The 21,592-nt window shown below is 42.9% G+C and overlaps 2 protein-coding genes across 2 annotated transcripts in view; both read left to right on the forward strand.

The window, feature by feature from the left end:
• The window catches only part of ttn.2 (titin, tandem duplicate 2), a 225,324-nt gene extending 217,033 nt beyond the window's left edge, over positions 1-8,291 (forward strand). The window contains 5 exon segments of the mRNA XM_062431355.1: positions 132-342; positions 472-5,453; positions 5,580-6,375; positions 6,519-6,815; positions 6,952-8,291. Of these exon segments, the coding sequence (XP_062287339.1) occupies positions 132-342; positions 472-5,453; positions 5,580-6,375; positions 6,519-6,815; positions 6,952-7,244 (6,579 nt within the window). The 3' untranslated portion in view covers positions 7,245-8,291.
• Positions 8,292-12,401: 4,110 nt separating this feature from the next.
• LOC133992670 (myosin light chain kinase, smooth muscle-like) overlaps positions 12,402-21,592 on the forward strand; it is an 80,999-nt gene continuing 71,808 nt past the window's right edge. The window contains 1 exon segment of the mRNA XM_062431356.1: positions 12,402-12,527. The gene's annotated coding sequence lies outside the window, so the exon portion shown is untranslated.

The raw sequence follows: 21,592 nt of genomic DNA on the forward strand, positions 1-21,592 counted from the left end.
TTTTATCTGCACTTCATATTGTTTGCTTCCAAGAATATACATTGTGTTTATACATAAGTATTTTTTTCCAGGAAATCATTGTTTCTGTACAAATCTAAATTATATAATTTGGTTATATTTCTTATGTCAAGGTGGTGGGATATCCCAAGCCTGCGGTAAAATGGTATCGCAGTGGAAAGGAGATCATGGCAGATGGAACCAAGATCAAAGCCCAAGAATACAAGGGAGGCTATTACCAACTGGTCATCACTAATGCTGAAGAAAGTGATGACGCAGTCTACCAATTCAGAGCGACTAACTCTGAAGGATCCGTCTCCACAACTGCCAAATTGGAAGTGGAAGGTAAAATTTGGCATTGAAAAAGACTTGCCTTCATGTTTCCTATAATCCACTGAATGATACCTGCTGTTGGTGCAGTCCCTAATATTAATAACTATTGAACTAATGATTTAATATAATTTCTTATTCCAGTTCCTGCTAAGATTCACTTGCCCAAGGAGCTCCAGGGAATGGGAGCAGTCCACGCTGCACGTGGTGATCACATCAGCATCAAGATCCCCATAACTGGCAAGCCTGAACCAGCAGTCACATGGCAGAAGGGTCAGGAGATCCTCTCCAACTCTCCTTATCACCAGGTCATCACCACACGGTCTTTCACTTCCCTGGTCTTCCAGAAGGGAGTGCAGAGGAAAGATACTGGCTACTACATCATCACTGCCAAGAACAGGTTCGGAATGGACAAACAAACCATTGAGGTGGACGTGGCTGACATTCCTGAAGCTCCAAAGGGACTCAAAGTCAGTGACATTGGTCGAGACTCTATCACTCTGACCTGGGAGCCCCCTGCCAGTGATGGCGGAAGCAACATCATTGGCTATATTGTAGAGAAGTGTCCCACCAGTGCAGACAGGTGGATCCGTGCTGGCCAGACAACTGACTGCAGCTTTACCATGATCAACATATTTGGAAAGACCAAATACCAATTCCGAATCATTGCTGAGAACGAGTTTGGCTTGAGCCCTCCTTCTGAGCCAACTGAACCCATCACCACAAAGGAAGATAAGTCTGTGATCAGGAACTATGATGAGGAAGTGGATGAGGCCAGAGAGATCACCAAGGAGGAGGCTCTATTCTACAAAGTTAAGGAGCTGTCCTCCAAGTACATTGTCTCTGAGGAGCTTGCTCGCTGCCAGTTTGGAGTGGTCCACCGTTGTACGGAGATTGCAACCAAGAAGACCTTCATGGCCAAATTTATCAAGGTAAAAGGACCTGACCGTGAGTTGGTTCTCAGGGAAATTGAGGCTCTCAACATAGCAAGGCACAAGAATATCATCTACCTACATGAATACTTTGAAAGCATGGATGAGATTATCCTGATCTTTGAGTTCATCTCTGGAGTTGACATCTTCGAGCGCCTTGGCACCAGCAAGTTTGAGCTCACAGAGCAGGAGATTGTCCGCTACCTAAGACAAGTCTGCTCTTCACTCAAATTCTTGCATAGCCACAACTTTGGCCACTTTGAAATCCGTCCCGACAACATTGTTTATACCACTCGGAGAAGCACCGTCATAAAGATTATTGAAATGGGCCAGGCCAGACTGCTGGTACCAGGAGAAAATATCAGAATGCTGTTCTCAGCTCCAGAGTACTGTGCCCCCGAGGTCCATCGCCATGACTTGGTCACAACAGCCACTGATATGTGGTCTGTGGGTGTGCTGGCCTATGTCTTGCTCAGTGGCCTCAATCCATTTGCTGCAGAGTCCATCACAAAGATGATTGAGAACATCTCCAACTGTGAGTATGTCTTTGACAGTGAAGCATTTAATGACATCAGCCTGGAGGCTATGGACTTTGTGGACAGACTTCTAATCAAGGACAGGAGGCACCGCATGACAGCCGTTGAGGCTCTGGAGCACCCATGGCTCAAGATGAAGATTGAGCATGTTAGCAGCAAGATCATTAGGACACTGAGACACAGAAGGTACTACCAGACTCTGGTTAAGAGGGCAGACACTATTGTATCAGCAGCTCGTGTGGCCTATGGTGGTGCCTTCAAGAATCAGAGAGGATTGGCTGTGGGTAAAGTGAAGATTGGAACTGAGTACCATGGTCTCCGTGCTGGTCCAGTCATGCATGGCTCAGCCGCGGAAGGTGGACATGTCAGATTCACTTGTAGCATCACCAATTATGACAAGAGTACACAGGTGTCATGGTACTTTGGTAACCGTCAGTTACATCCAAGCCCCAAGTATGAGATTACTTACAGCAATGGTTTTGCCAGCATCTATGTAAAGGAAATTGAAGATAGTGACAATGGTGTGTACAGATGTAAGGTGGTGAGTGATGATGGAGAGGACAGTGCTTACGGAGAGCTCTTTGTGGAGACTGTGAGGAGCATCAGGGAGCACTACGTTAGCCGCTCCATCAAGAAACTGAGGAAGAGGGTTGACAGGACTAGACTCCTTCAGAGGCCACCAGAGTTCACTTTGCCTCTATACAATCGCACTGCCTATATTGGTGACGATGTGCGTTTCGGTGTCACTATTACTGTGCACCCTGAACCTCATGTAACATGGCTGAAGAATGGAGAGAGAATAAAGCCAGGCGATGATGACAGCAAGTACACATTCACCAGTGACAAGGGTCTTTATCAGCTAATGATTCACAATCTAGACATGAGCGATGATGCTGAATACACCGTCATGGCCCATAACAAGTTTGGAGAAGACAGCTGCACGGCCCGTCTCACAGTGACACCCCATCCTGTGATGGAAGAAACAATGAGGCCAATGTTCAAACGTCTGCTGGCTAATGTTGAGTGTGTCGAGGGACATAGTGTCCGCTTCGAGCTCAGAGTGTCAGGAATCCCTACTCCTACTCTGAAATGGGAGAAGGACGGCCATCCACTACAGTTTGGTCCCAAGGTTGTAGTCATAGAAGAGGATGTTGACTACCATGTTCTGCACATCAGAGAGACTCTGCTTGAGGACTCTGGTGTGTACAAAGTAACTGCAACCAATTCTGCTGGCTCTGCAAGCTGCCATGCTACACTGAAGGTGGACCGCCTTACTTACACAAGGAGAGAGTACAAGAACGAAGAGGAGAAATACAGACATGTCCAGAAACAAATTGAGAAGACTAACAAGATGGCTCAGCTAATTGTTGCCAGAGAGGACCTTGTACCTCTCAACCCAACCGCCCAAGAGGCACTGAAATTTGCTGCAGAGATGTACAAACCTGCTGTAAGCACCAAAAATATTGAGGGTGAGTTTGACATCACAGTGGAGAAGTCTGAGACCAAGAAACTGGAAGAAGAGAGGAGGATCTTCATGCCCTATGAGATCCCAGAGCCTGTGGTTCACGATCCCAAAAATCTGGATGAGGACCAAACTATTAAACAGTTTGTGCCTCTCTCTGACATGAAGTGGTACAGGAAGCTGAGAGACCAGTACGATATTCCAGAGAGAATGGAGAGGATTGTGCAGAAGAGACAGAGACGGATCCGACTGTCCAGGTGGGAGCAGTTCTATGTCATGCCCCTCCCTAGAATCACTGACCAGTACAGGCCAAGGTGGCGTATTCCCAAACACACTCTGGATGATCTGGAGACTGTCAGACCTGCCCGCCGTTCACCTTCTCCTGAATCTGAGGTCTCCTTCAGATCAAGGAGAAGATCTCTGGGAGACCTGAGTGATGAAGAGCTGCTGATGCCTATGGATGACTATCTTTCCATGAGGAGAACAGAAGAGGAGAAAATGATGCTGGAGGATGAATTGGAACTTGGCTTTTCTGCATCCCCTGCTGGTAGCCCTGTCCGCATTGAGCGGCGTGCCGCAGAACATGAAGAGAGGAGGCAAGAAATCAGGCATGAGGCTGTTGAGGTTACTGAGACAAAGAAGAAACGTACCATTTCTCAGTTTATGAGGAGGAGAAGATCACTGTCTCCCACATACATCGAACTGATGCGTCCAGTGTCAGAGCTGATCCGACCACTGCGTGCCAGGCCTCATGTCGAAGTGGAGGGCGAGATTGTGGAGAGGAGGTCCCCCACCCCAGAGAGGACCCGCCCCCGCTCTCCCAGCCCCATTAGGTCAGTTGAGAGGTCATCACGCTCCTCGTCCAGGTTTGAGCGATCTGCCCGATTTGACATCATGTCTCGCTATGAGGCCAGAAAGGCTGCTCTAAAGTCTGAGAGGAAATATCAGGTGGTTAGTCAGACACCTTTCAGCCTTGATCATGCTCCTCGTGTGACTGTCAGGATGCGCTCCCACCGCATACCAATTGGCCAAGACACCAAATTCACCCTGAACATCCAAACCAAGCCAGAGGCTGAGGTGAAATGGCTCCACAATGGAACTGACATCTGTGAAAGTAGTGAGAAATATGTCTTTACCAACATAAGTGGTGTCCTGTCCATCACTATTCTGGACTGCCAGGAGGAGGACAGTGGCACATACCGCTGTGTATGTTCCAACTCCAAGGGAGAGGCTTCTGACTATGCCACCCTGGATGTATCAGGTGGTGGGTATACCACCTTCTCCTCTCGCCGCAGGGATGAGGATGTTCCCAAAGCTTATGTCCCTGAGGTCACTCGCATTGACCACTATCACACCACCCACTTTAAAGCTGGCTATGCTTCCAAGACCCACTTTGAGGTAGAAGAGAGCAAGTCGAAGCTAACAGAGACACATGAGGTTGTCACACGTGAAAGATATGGTGCTGCCTCAGAGAGGTACTCTTCCGCTGAGAGGTACTCCTCCGCTGAGAGGTATGACTCATCTATGAAGTATGCCTCGGCTGATTACCTGTCATCTGCTTCGTCCTACTCTTCTGGGAAGTTGTCTCTGACTGGCAAGCACACAACATCTGCTGGTAAACAGACGTTGTCTTCTGCTGCTATTACTGAAGACGTTTCTGTCCACAAGGTGAAGGCTTCGCTTGCTGCGAGAATCCTCACCAAGCCCCAGTCTGTGACTGTTGCAGAGGGAGAGACAGCCAGATTCTCCTGTGATATTGATGGGGAGCCTTCACCCACTGTAACATGGATGCATGAGAGCAGAACCATTGTCTCCTCTCACCGTATCCAAGTCACCACCACTCAGTACAAGTCCAGTCTGGAGATCTCTGTGACATCCGCTGATGAAGGCAATTATACAGTGGTGGTAGAAAACTCAGCAGGCAGACAGGAGGCTCACTTCACTTTGACCATCCGCAGACCAGCTCCCAAAGAGGAGGTCAAGGGTGTCATGTCACCTGAACCATCTGTAAAATCACCCACTCCCAGTTTTAAGTCACCAGAACCTTCAGTGACATCACCTGCTCCCTCTGTTACCTCCCCAGTCCCCAGTATAAAGTCACCAGAACCGAGCATCAAGTCCCCTGAGCCTTCAATTAAATCACCAACTCCAAGTGTCAAGTCCCCTGAGCCTTCAATTAAATCACCAACTCCAAGTGTCAAGTCCCCTGAGCCTTCAATTAAATCACCAACTCCAAGTGTAAAGTCTCCTGAACCAAGTGCACCTTCTCCTGCTCCTAGTATAAAGTCACCTACACCAAGTGTAAAGTCTCCTGAGCCAGAGGGAATCAAATCCCCTAGGGGTGTCAAGTCTCCCGAGCCATCTGCAGCTTCTCCAGCACCCAGAGTAAAATCACCGACTCGGAGCATCAAATCTCCTGAACCTGAGGGAGTCAAATCACCCAAGGGCATAAGATCCCCTGAACCCAGACTCAAGTCACCACCACCATTCAAGTCCGCAGACAGGGTGAAGTCACCTGAACCCGAGGGAATAAAATCACCTCGCGGTTTCAAATCTCCAGAACCTGCAGGAATCAGAACACCAAGAGGTTTGAAATCCCCAGAACCTGCTGGTATCAAAACACCAAGAGGCATCAAGTCCCCAGAACCATTTGGCATCAAGTCACCAAGGGTCTTGAAGTCCCCTGAGCCTGAGGGAATCAAATCACCTCCTAGGATGAAGTCCCCTCCTCCCATCATGTCCCCTAAGAGGGTTGTGTCTCCACCCACAGTCAAATCCCCAATCCCGAAACCTCCCAAGATCATGAGTCAGCTGATGGCAGAAGCCTACGAAGGCTCGGTGAGGATGTCCTGTGTGTGTGAGAGCAGCGTCAGGGAGGTGGTGTGGTATGTTAACGGGAGGAGGCTTTCACAGAGTAGCCGCTTTGAGATGAAGTACTCTGAGGGCTCCTGCAGCCTCCTAATCCATGACCTGACAGACAGCGACAAGGGAGAATACACCTGTGAAATGACATCAGATGGAGGAGTCTCAAAATCCTCCTTCTCCTTCACCGGACAGGCGTTCCAGTCCGTATACATGAAGATCACTGCCTACCGTGAGCAGCAACTGGCACTTAAAGGTAAGAAACTACCTGAAGTATTTAGGCCAAACAGGTTTAGTGCATGTTAATTTTATTATATTTATATGCACAATTCTAACATACCTACTTGGAAGTCAGTCTAAACATTTACATGTGGACTGTTTCCCTACTAGCCTCAAAAGGATCAATGATGATGAGTCACAAGGAGTCATCGTCATCCATGAGCTCAGCCATGATGATGAAGAAAGAAATGCACGCCATGGAGGAGTCGTCCTCCTTCTCCTCCTCTTCCTCCACCCAGCAGGCAATGATGTCATCCATGATGGAGTCAAGCTCTTTCAGCAGCATGGCAGCTGAGATGAAGTTTGAGACCATGTCCATGTCAAGCATGTCCTCCACCTCTGAGTCATATGCCATGAGTTCCAGTAGCCTCGCAGAGATGGCCTCCCACATGGAAGGATCCTCCATGCGAGCAATAGGTAAGATAGAAATCTAGTCTTAATAAAATATTTTAATCTGATTTAAATGTTTACAGATTAAAAAGAAAGTCAAAATATCTCTTTCCTTTCCTTTGTGCATTGATGTAAATGTTCTGTGCCTCTTTCCAATTTCCAGGTTCTGCTCCCAGGATTGAAGCTTTGCCGGAGGACATCAGCATCGAGCCAGGTAAAGTCCTGACAGTGACCTGTGCCTTCTCCGGAGACGCCAAACACATCGAGTGGTCCTGCAGTGGCAAAACCATCGAGGTGACTGCTGGTGGCCGCTTCCATATCGAGACCACGGAGGACCTAACCACCCTCATCATCACTGGTGTGAAGGTGGAAGACGCTGGAACCTACACTCTCAAACTGTCCAATGAGCTAGGATCCGACACAGCAACTGTTCACATTAGTATTCGATCAGTGTAAAAACTAAAATGTAATCTTCCAATTTTCCCCTTTTCCCTACTTCCATGCCTTTTAATTTATTAATTGAGCAAAATAATATACTTGATAAAGATCTGGATTTCTGTCATTGTAAATATGAACTATTTTTGTACCAATCTTGACATTAATTTATGCCAAATTAGACAAAAGTCTAAAGTTGTTATAAAATGTGCCATATTGGATAACTATGACTTAGGATTTTTGATCCATTTTTCTGTGACATGTACATAATGTATATAGCCGAATTTAACGGTTATGGGAAATGTATGCATTGTTATTTATGACAATATTAACTGAAACAAAATGAAACTAAATGTGGTTTAACAGGAGAAAGTTTCACTTGGAACGAATACCCTGTCAAACTGAGAAACTAAACTCTGTGCCTCAACAATAAGTTGAAGTCTTAAGATTGCCTCAACAGGTAGAGAGGCTCCCTGTTGACGATAACTCAATCAGACAAAAACTATGAATGCACTGCTGGAGAAAAAGAGTGGTGCTGTTGCATTGTAACAAGAGTGTGAGATCCTGAGTGCTGTTTGCATATACCCTCATGTAAGCAGGACGACTGGACCTCGTGCTCTGACTGATTATGTCATACCGCCATTTCGATGACATGCTCACAGTGCGAGCGGCCTGCACTTCCTGAGCACAATGTTTTTTTCTTGTTTTGTGCTCTGTCTCTGGCAAACGACCGCTGGCTGGGGCTCTTCGGTAGTACCATCAACCTGGCCAATCAAATGAGTCCTTCCTGTGCTTGTTTGCAGAGGCAGAGCTGTCTCTTGGAGGTCTGCAGTGTGTTTGTGTGTTAGTTTTTAGACCTGTCTGTCAAGCTGGGCACCGCCAAGCAGACGTACCGCAGATGGAAAGACAACCACCTCTGCATTTGACAAGGACGGAATGATGTGTGGTCCTGCGTGTCGCCCCGCGCTTTGATTTGATTGAAGTTAGAGTTGTAGCATTGATTATTTTTCGCAGCCTCCTTGAGTTTTTTCTCCATTATTGATTTAATAAAGCATGATTATCAGCACACCAGGATGTCTGTTGTTATTTGTGTCTGTTTGCTTTTCTGTTCCTCTGTTTCATTTAGAAAATCAGAAACCTTTCCACACTGTTAATGAACACGGCTCAATTACAATGAATGATATGTAGTAAAAGTACTGCAGTATTATGAGCGATGTAGTATGCAGTATTACAGTAAAAGTACTGCAGTATTATGAGTGATGTAGTATGCAGTATTACAGTAAAAGTACTGCAGTATTATAGTGATGTAGTATGCAGTATTACAGTAAAAGTACTGCAGTATTATAGTGATGTAGTATGCAGTATTACAGTAAAAGTACTGCAGTATTATAGTGATGTAGTATGCAGTATTACAGTAAAAGTACTGCAGTATTATAGTGATGTAGTATGCAGTATTACAGTAAAGTACTGCAGTATTATAGTGATGTAGTATGCAGTATTACAGTAAAAGTACTGCAGTATTATAGTGATGTAGTATGCAGTATTACAGTAAAGTACTGCAGTATTATGAGCGATGTAGTATGCAGTATTACAGTAAAAGTACTGCAGTATTATAGTGATGTAGTATGCAGTATTACAGTAAAAGTACTGCAGTATTATAGTGATGTAGTATGCAGTATTACAGTAAAAGTACTGCAGTATTATAGTGATGTAGTATGCAGTATTACAGTAAAAGTACTGCAGTATTATAGTGATGTAGTATGCAGTATTACAGTAAAGTACTGCAGTATTATAGTGATGTAGTATGCAGTATTACAGTAAAAGTACTGCAGTATTATAGTGATGTAGTATGCAGTATTACAGTAAAGTACTGCAGTATTATAGTGATGTAGTATGCAGTATTACAGTAAAAGTACTGCAGTATTATAGTGATGTAGTATGCAGTATTACAGTAAAGTACTGCAGTATTATAGTGATGTAGTATGCAGTATTACAGTAAAAGTACTGCAGTATTATAGTGATGTAGTATGCAGTATTACAGTAAAAGTACTGCAGTATTATGAGCGATGTAGTATGCAGTATTACAGTAAAGTACTGCAGTATTATAGTGATGTAGTATGCAGTATTACAGTAAAAGTACTGCAGTATTATGAGCGATGTAGTATGCAGTATTACAGTAAAAGTACTGCAGTATTATAGTGATGTAGTATGCAGTATTACAGTAAAAGTACAGCAGTATTATAGTGATGTAGTATGCAGTATTACAGTAAAAGTACTGCAGTATTATGAGTGATGTAGTATGCAGTATTACAGTAAAAGTACTGCAGTATTATAGTGATGTAGTATGCAGTATTACAGTAAAAGTACTGCAGTATTATGAGTGATGTAGTATGCAGTATTACAGTAAAAGTACTGCAGTATTATGAGTGACAGCTTTCCACACTGTTAATGATAGACCTGATATGAATGCCATGTATACATAGTAGCCCATAAAATATATATCACATATTTCTTCATTGACACTATTTAATGTCAAACACTGAATTAAATACAGCAGATTTGTATGACTGCATTATACAATCACATTTACATTTTCTAGAGGTCCTGTGTGTCTTATACACATTTCTCCCGAAAATTCAACCTGACTTTTGAAATGTTGGGAATCTTCTCTAGAATTTAAAATAAAGTTATATATTATATACTATATATAATATTTGTATATACCGGTCAAAGGTTTTACAACACCCCAATTTTTCCAGTTTTTTATTGAAATTCAAGCAGTTCAAGTCCAATGAATAGCTTGAAATAGTACAAAGGTAAGTGGTAAACTGCCATAGGTTTAAAAAAAAAAAAAAGGTAAGGTTACCCAAAACTAAAAAATAATGTACATTTCAGAATTATACAAAATAGCCTTTTTCAGGAAACAAGAAATGGGTTAACAACTTAAAGCTGTTCTGCAGGTTGATCAAACCTTGAAAGTTGGTGCTACCAATTCCTACAGATGTCCCAACTCTTCTTGATTAGTTACAACCCCGTCTGTCTGCATGAAAGTAGTGTTGGAACACACTGGTACCATACCCTTGTGAGCATTATTTGAACAGTATTGTACTGCAGTGTACTGTGTTGCTATAACAATGGCAAGAAAAAGGCAATTAACAATGGAAGAGAGACAGACCATCATAACAGTTAAACATGTAAGGCTTTCCTACAGATAAACTGTCAGTGATACAGTTTCACTCGGAAACTGGGAAACTCTGACAGGAAGAGAAGACTTCCAGTTGCAGGTTTGACAGGTGGAGTTGCAGCTAGAAAGCATTGCTAAGACGTTTCTCATTTCTCCCCAAAATTCAACCTGACTTTCAAAATGTTGAGAATCTTCTCTAGAATTTAAAATAAAGTTGTGTGAGTTGGATCAATATTTTTATATACTCAGAGGGCTTTATAGAAATTGAGACCAGTTGGTTGGACATCATTTTCACAAATTAAACAGAACGCACCTGTAAATGTAAATAAATATGAACTGAATGAGACAGAGACATTAAGGAGAGGTTTGTGGATTGCAATTCTTTCAGCACCGACATTAAGGACAGATGTAGATAGGATGTATGTCTGACTTACAAAACACAACATTTCATTAACACAATGAAATGTCAGATAACAGAAAGAACTGGACAATACTTGCTGTATAGAAGTATATATGCAATACTTCCAACATTGTCCAATATGCTCCAGATGTTGCACACATGATGAAGGTCCTGTAACATGTGTCTGTGTTAATACGCAGCGCTGCAGCCGAACATCAAGGAGGAGCGAGCGCATGTTCATCGCTGCTGGTTTTTATTCACATTGAATCAAGTTTTATTGTTTAACATCCAACAAGCTGCTATTTTATTATTTAACCTCCGATGAAAACAGCAAAAAACACTGTTACTGAATACATTTAGTTACTAAACACTTCTGGAAAAGTGAAAAGTCAGTCTGTCTGGCCCTCTTCCTCCTTCTCTTCCTCCTCTTCCTCCTTCTCTTCCTCCTCCTCCTTCTCTTCCTCCTCCTCCTTCTCTTCCTCCTCTTCCTCCTTCTCTTCCTCCTCCTCTTCCTCCTCCTTCTCTTCCTGCTCCCCCTCCTTCTCTTCCTCCTCCTCCTTCTCTTCCTCCTCTTCCTCCTCCTCTTCCTCCTCCTTCTCTTCCTGCTCCCCCTCCTTCCTCCTCCTCCTTCTCTTCTTCCTACCCCTCCTTCTCTTCCTCCCTTTCCTTCTCCTCCTCCTTCTACTCTTCCTCCTTCTCTTCCTCCTCCTCCTCCTTATCTTCTTCCCCCTCCTCCTCTTCCTCCTACCCCTCCTCCTCTTCCTCCTACCCCTCCTTCTCTTCCTCCTCCCCCTCCTTCTCTTCATCCTCTTCCTCCTCCCCTCCTTCTCTTCCTCCTTCTCTTCCTCCTCCTCCTTCCCCTCCTCTTCCTCCTCCTACCCCTCCTTCTCTTCTTCCTCCCCCTCCTTATCTTCCTCCTCCCCTCGTTCTCTTCCTCCTCTTCCTCCTTCCCCTCCTCTTCCTCCTCCTCCTCCCCCTCCTTCTCTTCCTCCTCCCACTCCTTCTCTTCCTCCTCCTCCTCCTCTTCCTCCTTCTCTTCCTCCTCCTCTTCTTCCTCCTTCTCTTCCTGCTCCGCCTCCTTCCTCATCTTCCTTCTCTTCCGCCTCCTCCTTCTTTTCCTCTTCCTCCTCCCCCTCCTTCTCTTCCTCCTCCTCCTAATTCTCTTCCTCCACCCCCTCCTTCTCTTCCTCCTCCCTTTCCTTCTCTTCCTCCTCCCTCTCCTTCTCTTCCCCCTTCTCCTCCTCCTCTTCCTCCTCTTCCTCCTTCTCCTCCTCCTTTTCTTCCTCCTCCTCCTCCTCTTCCCTTCCTCCTCCTTATCTTCCTCCTCATCCTCCTTCTCTTCCTCCTCCCCCTCCTTCTATTCCTCCTCTTCCTCCTTCTCTTCCTCCTTCTCTTCCTCCTCCCCCTCCTCCGTCTCTTCCTCCTCTTCCTACTTCTCTTCCTCCTCCCCCTCTTCCTGCTCCCCCTCTTCCTCCTCCCCCTCCTTCTCTTCCTCCTCCTCCTCTTCCTCCTGCAGCAGCTCGGTGTTTTCTGGCAGCTGTTAAAAACAGTGCATAGGAGCTCCCAGTGAGGAGTGAGAGGAGGAGGAGGAGCAGGAGGAAGCCGACAGGAGGAGGAGAGTCCTGATGAATGCTCTGATTATTCAGATGAAGAAAACACCGTGAAGCAGGAAACCTCCTCAGAGTGAAGGCTGCTTTCCTGAAGTCTGGGAGTCAGAACTGTAAGTTGTCTTTTCCTTCACTTCATTTATTTATGTGACTGTTTAGATTCACTACGACACAAAACTCTGCTGTTGATTCATTTCACACATGCAAACCGAGACGTTCCTGCGAGGTTTTAACATTTCTGAGTTTTCTTTTTCTTTTTTTTAAACAAAACGACCCAAATGCTCAGGTGGGCGGAGTCACAACTAAACCGGCTGCACGCGGCTCAACAACACAAACAAAACAAACGCGACTCAATTACAATGAATGATGTGTAGTAGAAGTACTGCAGTATTATAGTGATGTAGTATGCAGTATTACAGTAAAAGTACTGCAGTATTATAGTGATGTAGTATGCAGTATTATAGTAAAAGTACTGCAGTATTATGAGTGATGTAGTATGCAGTATTACAGTAAAGTACTGCAGTATTATAGTGATGTAGTATGCAGTATTACAGTAAAAGTACTGCAGTATTATGAGTGATGTAGTATGCAGTATTACAGTAAAAGTACTGCAGTATTATAGTGATGTAGTATGTAGTATTACAGTAAAAGTACTGCAGTATTATAGTGATGTAGTATGCAGTATTACAGTAAAAGTACTGCAGTATTATAGTGATGTAGTATGCAGTATTACAGTAAAAGTACTGCAGTATTATAGTGATGTAGTATGCAGTATTACAGTAAAAGTACTGCAGTATTATAGTGATGTAGTATGCAGTATTACAGTAAAAGTACTGCAGTATTATAGTGATGTAGTATGCAGTATTACAGTAAAGTAGTGGTTTGGTCCTCTGACTGATATATTATTATTATGACATCATTAGATTATTAATAGTGAAGCATCAGTGTTAGAGCAGCATGTTACTGTTGTAGCTGCTGGAGGTGGAGCTAGTTTACACTACTTTATATACAGTTAGCTAGTTTAGTCCAGTGGTTCCCAACCTAGGGGTGGGGCCCCTCCAAAGGGTCACAGATAAATGTGAGGGCTGGTGAGATGATTAATGGGAAAGAAGAACAAACTAAGTTCTGATACACAAATGTGTTTTCAGTTTTTGGACTTTTTCTCTAATCTTTGATTTTTGCTGAAATATTGGATCATTTGAACATTTATTGAAATGAAAGCATGTGAGAAGTTTAGAGGGAAAAATCAGTATTTGGTGGAGCTGTTAACAACTCATAGACATCTGAAATGTGAGCCGACTACACACTGCTGTCTGGTTTCATCTTTAACAATGTGTTGTATTTATAAAGCTTGTTATATTATATATATATATATATTATATTATATTATCCATTGTGTCAAATCTGCATCTGAAAAGTAACTAAAGCTGTCAAATAAATGTAGTGGAGTAGAAAGTACAATATTTCCCTCTGAGATGTAGAAAGTAGCATCACATGGAAATACTACAGTAAAGTACAAGTACCTCAAACTATACTACAGTAAAGTACAAGTACCTCAAACTATACTGCAGTAAAGTATTGGTACCTCAAACTGTACTATAGTAAAGTACAAGTACCTCAAACTATACTACAGTAAAGTACAAGTACCTCTAACTGTACTACAGTAAAGTACAAGTACCTCAAACTGTACTACAGTAAAGTACAAGTACCTCAAACTTTACTACAGTATTTTAGTAAATGTATGACGTTACTATCCACTACTGTCAGCTCCCTGCATGTTGACACTGAACACATTTTGCTTCTGACCTGTTTAACATATATTTTGCACTTCAGCAGTAAATCCAGCAGGGAGGAAGCTATAAAACATCTGAGCTTCAAGTGTGCATTAAGAAGGGAAGTAAGATGTTTAAAATACAACAGGAAGCAGCAGCAGATTATAAGTGATACAATCAAACAGCAGCACTGACAGAGTGTAGTTTACTTCCTCAGAGCAGAAACTTAAAAGTGTGCAGAAACATCCCAGAATCCTTCATGTTCAGGTTGAATCTTTTATCGGAAGAGATTCCTTCTTGTCAGTCGACCGTTTCACAAACATCCTTCACAGCTAAACACCGGAGGGCCGAGCTTCTGTTTCCCACATTCATCCAGAGAGACAGTTCAGCTGCTCTGTGTCTCAGGCTTGGTCAGTAGGAGTGAAGCTGCAGAGCTTTAACAAGGAAGACTCAGAAGTTGTCAGGTACAGTGGAGGGTTTGTTTAATGCTGAAGCAACAGCTGGGTCAGATATGAGAGTCTAAGAGCTCATAAAACACTGATTACTGTTCTGAAGATGAATCCAGTGGAGTCCAAACGTCGTGAATGGGAAAAGCTGGATATCAGTTTACTTTGATACAAGTTGAGAAAGAAGGTGAAGCTCTCAGTGTAGCAGTCAGTCTACGTCCCAACCCTCACCTCTGATCACCAGCTTTGGGTAGTGACCCAAACAATGAGATGCTGGATCCAAGCAGAGAGGGTCTGGAGCCGGAGAGAAGGAGGTCTGGGTTTCACTGCTCAGCCTGGTGCCACCACGACTCCTCCGGTGGAGTCATGGTGGCAGGAAAAGAGGAAGGGAGGAAGGAAGGAAAGAAGGACAGAGGAAATAAGGAAGGTAGGGGGGAGGAAAGAAAGAGAAGGAGGGAGTCAGGAAAGAATGAAGGGAGGAAGGAAAGGGAGGGAGGGAGGAAGGAAGGACAGAAGGAATGGGGATGGAGGAAGGAAAGGAAGGAAGGAAGGAAGGAAAGGAGGGAGGGAAGAAGGAAGGAAGGACAAGGAAGGGGGATGGAGGAGGGAAAGAAGGTAAGGAGGGAGGAAGGAAGAAGGAAGGAAGGAAGGAAAGGAGGGAGGGAGGAAGGAAGAAGGAAGGAAAGGGAGGGAGGGAGGAAGGAAGGACAGAAGGAAGGGGGATGGGGGAAGGAAAGGAAGGAAGGGAGGAAGGAAGGAAGGAAAGGAGGGAGGGAGGGAAGAAGGAAGGAAGGAAGGACAGAAGGAAGAAGGAAGGAAGGAAGGAAGGAAGGAAAGGAGGGAGGGAGGAAGGAAGAAGGAAGGAAGGAAAGGAGGGAGGGAAGAAGGAAGGAAGGACAGAAGGAAGGGGTGTTATGGTGTCATTGTTCGTACTTTCTTCTTTGTCTTTGTGCTGTAATGTATGTTTTGTGTCAGTAGTTTCATATGTTACTGTTGAGTTTGATGTATTTTAAAGGCCCATCTTAAACAGGCATTAGCTTAGACTATAAATGCAGTCGTATGTGCTGTTAGTGCGAGGTTTACACTAATAAATATTAAATTACAAATAAGGTAGAAACAGACTGAGTCTGTTAGCATGATATCATATATGTAGACATCAACTGATTTTAAATGTTTCACCTGGAAAAAATAAAATACCTGTTACGTTTGTCTTTAAAATCAGTGACTGAAAAGGCAGCTTTATTTATATAGCTTCATACACAGTCAATGTGCTTTACATAAAACAAACATTTAACAGTAAGAATTAGAAACATAAAACATAAAACTGACAGAAAAATTACAAAATGTTGAATGTTGAATGATGGTACCTTTGCTGTGAAAGAACAAAAGAACAGAAACAGTCACTAACAGTATTTAACTGAGGTAACAGTAACAGTGAGAGAAACCTGCAGCTCATGATGAGCTGAGTTGGCCGTTTCTCTCTCTGCTGTCATTGATCTGATACTGAGTGAGTTTCTGCATCTGTGTAACAACTGAGCTGCTGACTGCAGACATTCACAGCGCAGTGTGTGTCACTGGTCTGGTATCTGTGTTGGCATCATTACAAGGCTGCCTGTCAGTTATCTGTGTGAGAACAGGTGAATATAGAGTTAGCTCCATTGATCTTCATTGATCAGCTGCTCAGAAATACAAATGTCAGATGTCAGGAGGGAATTCTTTGGTCAGTTTCCTGCTTCGCTGCGTCTGAGTTCATTACAACACCGACCCTGCAACATATCATACAGGAAGTTAGTGGAGACAGCTAGTATAAGGGCTGGGTATAGTTTAACAATGATAATACCAGTAAAGTACCAACCAGGCGGGGAGCTCCGGTCCTCTGAAATGAGGCCAACGTGGAAGTAACTTAAAACTGCATTCTATCAAAAGGCCACCAGGGGGCGACCGTTTTGGTGTCAAAAGGACTTCCGTCTCTATACAAGTCAATGGAGAATTCACCAACTTCTCACTTGATTTCTAACCTCAGTAAACGTTTTCAAAATGTGTTTATGGTCTCAATCGCTAGTTTAAAGCCTTCTTCAATGCAGTATGATGTTCATTTGGGACATTTTGGCCTCCCTGATTTTATATGTGACGATAAAGCAGGGTATGCATTAGGGCGTGGCTACGTCGTGATTGACAGGTTGATTGGTTCACAGGATCAGGAGGGCGCCTCATGCTCCTCCTGATGCCCATATAAGTAGAATCTGTGTTTTTATTTTTCCCAGCATGCACCTGATATTTTCAAGATGGCGCTGCTCAGATCCGATACTATTGGCCTCCGAGCAGCAGCCCATAAACCAATGTGTGACGTCACGGATGTTACGTCCATTTCTAATATACAGTCTATGGATGAAACCCAAGAACCCTTAAAATGATACTGATACCAACTGACTACTTTATTTGATAGCCATTAACACATTTAGTGAACTTGCTGTTATCGTGTAGAGTAACAGACGGTTCCCAAACGCCTCAGAGAAACAATGAAAGATGCTTTTTTCAGTATGTGTACAGTCTAGGCTGTTACCTCAGGAAAAAAGCTGCAACTTTTCACTGACTGAACAGACCCAACAATCATGCATCATCTCAGACCTCGTCCGCCCACGCCTGCTGGAGTCCTGATGTGTTAAACAGAACTCTGCTGGGTCAGATCTGGTCTGTGAGTAACAGGATCAACTTTATTTATTGACTCCAGGGACTCATGTTGTCCAGCATTTCAAAGTTAGGCACGTGCTTCCTGACAGAGTCTTGAAAATGTAAATATCTTGAAAACCTTGATGCAGGGACATTATGAACAGCTTTAACTGCAAGTGAGGTAAAGTTGACATTAATATAAAGATAATCTATGTCACAAATACCTCATTGCTTCCAAGTAGAAGTAATCAACTAACCTTCATGAGCCATCAAAATCTCAAGACCTGTATGGTTCTTTTGACTTGAAATGATATGTTGAATTAAATTAGTTAAATTATGTTTCCAAAGATAATCAACATGTTGGCATATTTCCCAGCATGCATTGTTCATCAGGTAAAACTTATTTTTTTGTAGTTTGAAGAAAACGTACATGAAGGAAACTGTGTCTACTAGATAGATAGATGTCAACTTTATTGATCCCCTTGGGGAAATTTAGGGTCCAGCAGCTTAATACACAAAAGTAATTAAAGAACAATAAACTAAAAATTAAATACTAAATAAAAAAACAACAAGGTCTGAGGCTGAGGCTGTGTGATAAAGTGCAAAAATAAAATTAAAATTAAAATATAGTGCAATATACAAGTGAATTTAGTGAATGTAGTCCAGGCTGTGGGGGGGGGGGGGGGTCCTTTTATTGCCAGATTGTACAGTTGTACGGCCCTGGGGACAAATGAGTTACTCAGTCTGTCAGCATGACAGTGAGCGTAGTCTCCAGCTGACCTTCAGTGTCCATGATGATGAGCAGTTTGTACAGGGTCCTTTTGTCTGTGACTGAAGTGAAGCTCTCCAGTTCAGCTCCCACAACCGTTACGCTACTCTGGAACCACAGGAACTACATTAGGAACTGTTGAACTTCCTGTTTGTGTTTCAACCACATCTGAGGAACCTAATTAGACCTACGAGGAGTTAATCAAGGAAACACCCGCACAGATCTATTCAGTTGTTTGTTTTTCCTGCTGATGAGACGAATAAATGAAAAGCAGAAATATAGAGAGCGTCTGTCAGCAGTTACCCACCTGCTGAGTGTTTGATGGCTCAGAGCGTAACTGCTGAGCCACGACCGAAACAATTAGAAAATAACATTTTATTTCTCTCTTTCAGCAGCTTTGTTCTCCACCGCCGCTCCCTCTCTTCATTCACCCTCCAGCTCATTCCACCACTGCCTCTCTCTAAAGTTTATCCAATCTAACTCTAACCCTTTAATACATGTTAACCCTCCTGTGGAAGAAGGAAGGAAGAGAGGAAGAAGGAAGGAAGTGAGGGAGGGAGGGAGGGAAGAAGAAGGAAGGAAGGAAGGGAGGGAGGGAGGGAAGAAGAAGGAAGGAAGGTAGAGAGAAAGGAAGGGTGGAAGAAGGAAGGAAAGGAGGGAGGAAGGGAGGAAGAAGGAAGGGAGGAAGGGAGGAAGAAGGAAGGAAGGAAAGGAGGAAGGAAGGAATGAAGGGAGGAAGAAGGAAAGGAGGGAGGAAGGAAGAAGTGAAGGGAGGAAGCAAAGAAAGGAAGGAAAGACGGAGGAAAGAAGGAAGGAAGGTAGGAGGGAGGGAGAAAGGAAGGGAGGAAAGAAAGAGAAGGAGGGAGGGAGGAAGGACAGACTGAAGGAAGGAAGGAAGGAAGGAAAGAAGGAACAGTCAAAACAGACGGGGTCAATTTGACCCGGGAGGACGACATGAAGGTTAAAGTAAAAGAACCAAACTGTGATGAAGGTATAGTGGATTCAGCTCCACTAACAACTGCAGTGATAATAATCTGAGAGCAGCTTTGCATGTTATCTCTGGTCTGACTGTGCAAAGCAACAACTGCAACCACAGCTGCAGGTTAATCGAGTCGAATAATAAACTGACTCTTCAAATTAAGAACATTTTCTTAATTTAAGACTTTCTTCACACTTTCTCTGTAGGAAACATCTACATATTTAACTGTTTTTGTATAATTTTCAGTTTTGGGTAACCTTACCTTTTCTTTTTAAACCTCTGGCAGTTCACCACTTACCTTTATACCATTTCAAGCTCTTCATTGGACTTGAACTGTTTGAATTTAAATAAAAAACTGGAAAAATTGGGGTGTTCTAAAACTTTTGACCGGTAGTGTAGAAAGAATATAAACAGAAACACATTTTTAGCAATGATCCCTCAAACACAGTCATGATCATTTACAGTTTAACAATAAACTTTATTGTGTAAAGTTCTCTGACATCAGAGCACTGAAACAGTAAACTACACTGGGAATTTAATCATTATAATTTCCTATTAATAAAAAAAAACATGCATAAATTATATATCATATATCAGCCAATACGATCCATTGGTTGACTGATGTATCGCTCGGGATCAAACTGGGTCACATTTGAACTTTTTTGTGTGCAGGATTTTGATAAAAACATATTTCGAGAACATAAAGTGTGTCTGAGAGAGAAGCTGATTCAAAGGTCAGCTGTTGTTAGTTAACTGATAATTAGCAAATGTTAAGATGGTGAACAGAATCTTCACTCTAATCCACGTTGACATTTTGGTTAAAGGCAGTTCATGTATTAGAATAGAAGAATGTGGCTGGTGGTGTTGTGGCAGGCTGGGGGAGCGATGTGACACGGCTGGTTTTATATAAAGAGAGAAATGTGTCTGGAAATAATCACACAATCAAAGGATTACTGACATAAACACATGCTGTGTAGTGTCTGGTTTAAAGCTGCGGCTCTGATGTGGACTTAATAGGAAGCAAAGGTCGACACTTTAATAAAAAATGGCATTTAAAAACAATAAAAGTGCCCCGAGTGCAGAGGTTTTAAAGCCATGTAAGGCAGCCAGAGAATGTGTGTGTGTTAGCAGCGTGTTTGAACTGTGACGGCAGGAAAGCTAACAGCAGCTGGATGTTTGGTCAGACAACATTTGCCTGCTGTTTCACACAGATAACACTGTTTGGTCATTGAACAAACTTCCAACCAACACAACATGAACTCCTGACAGTCTGAAATCAGCGTTCAGACTGAGCATGCTCAATGACCAGGAGCTGTGGGTCAGAGATGCCAGCATGATGAAGCCACTTCAAAAACCTGTGCATAATATTTAATATGCAACTTTGCATTACTATGTAAGCTGACGTCAACTCGTCACACATACCCTTGAACAGGCATCTGTTCTGTAGGTGGTTGCTAAGGCGGTTGCTAAGGCGGTTGCTAAGGTGTCTCCACTCTCATATCTCAGATGTGATTCAGCTCTAATGTACGGGTGTGATTTGAGAAGTTGAACATTTGCAGTAAAGAAGAAAAAAGAAGTGAAATCCTGCTGCTATAGAAATATAAACCTGGAAATGTGAAGTGGAAACATTAACAGACAATTTTAACAGTATAGAACAAAACACCCTGAGGTTGGGCTTTATGTAGACTACATACACATACAATAACAAGATTAGAGAGAAAGTCCAAAAACTGAAAACACATTAGTGTATCAGAACTTAGTTTGTTCTTCTTTCCTCTCCCATTAATCATCTCACCACCCCTCACATTTACCTGCTGACCCTTTGGAGGGGCCCCACCCCTAGGTTGGGAACCACTGGACTAAACTAGCTAACTGTATATAAAGTAGTGTAAACTAGCTCCACCTCCAGCAGCTACAACAGTAACATGCTGCTGGAAAAACACTTTTCTATTAAACACTGGTTTATTTAAATGCACCAGTAGTTATTCATTTATAAACATGTATGTTTATACTCCAAAACTTTCTCAATTTACTTTTAATTGAAACACAATAAAACATATTAAACCTGAACCAGTGAGTCAGGTTAATGGTTAACGGTCCAGTAATGATTTAACTGAACTGGATCGCTATATTAACTCAGACTGGGTTCAGTTAGGCTGAGTTTATATTAAACCTTTTAAAAGAATACAGTAACTTTACATATTTAATACAGTGTGTAGCTGTGTGCTAATAGACTGCTGCACCAGAGTCACACTGGTCTGTAAACACTAAACATCACAGCAGCTAGTGTCTGAAATACTTCTGATCAACACACTGAATCATGTTTCTGTACATCATCGTTAACGGCTCTATTTTCATTAGCTGCAGACTCAGCTGCTATATATATATATATATATATATATATATATATATATGCTTTATTCATTCATTGTTATCTTTATAGTTATAGTTTTAGTTCTTAGTGTTCTCCTTATAAGGTCAAACATGTGGAGCGAGTCACATGTTGGCATGTTCACCGCTCATCACCCAGAACATCATGGTT

This window comes from Scomber scombrus, chromosome 13, assembly GCF_963691925.1.
Source record: "Scomber scombrus chromosome 13, fScoSco1.1, whole genome shotgun sequence".
Lineage (NCBI taxonomy): Eukaryota > Metazoa > Chordata > Actinopteri > Scombriformes > Scombridae > Scomber > Scomber scombrus.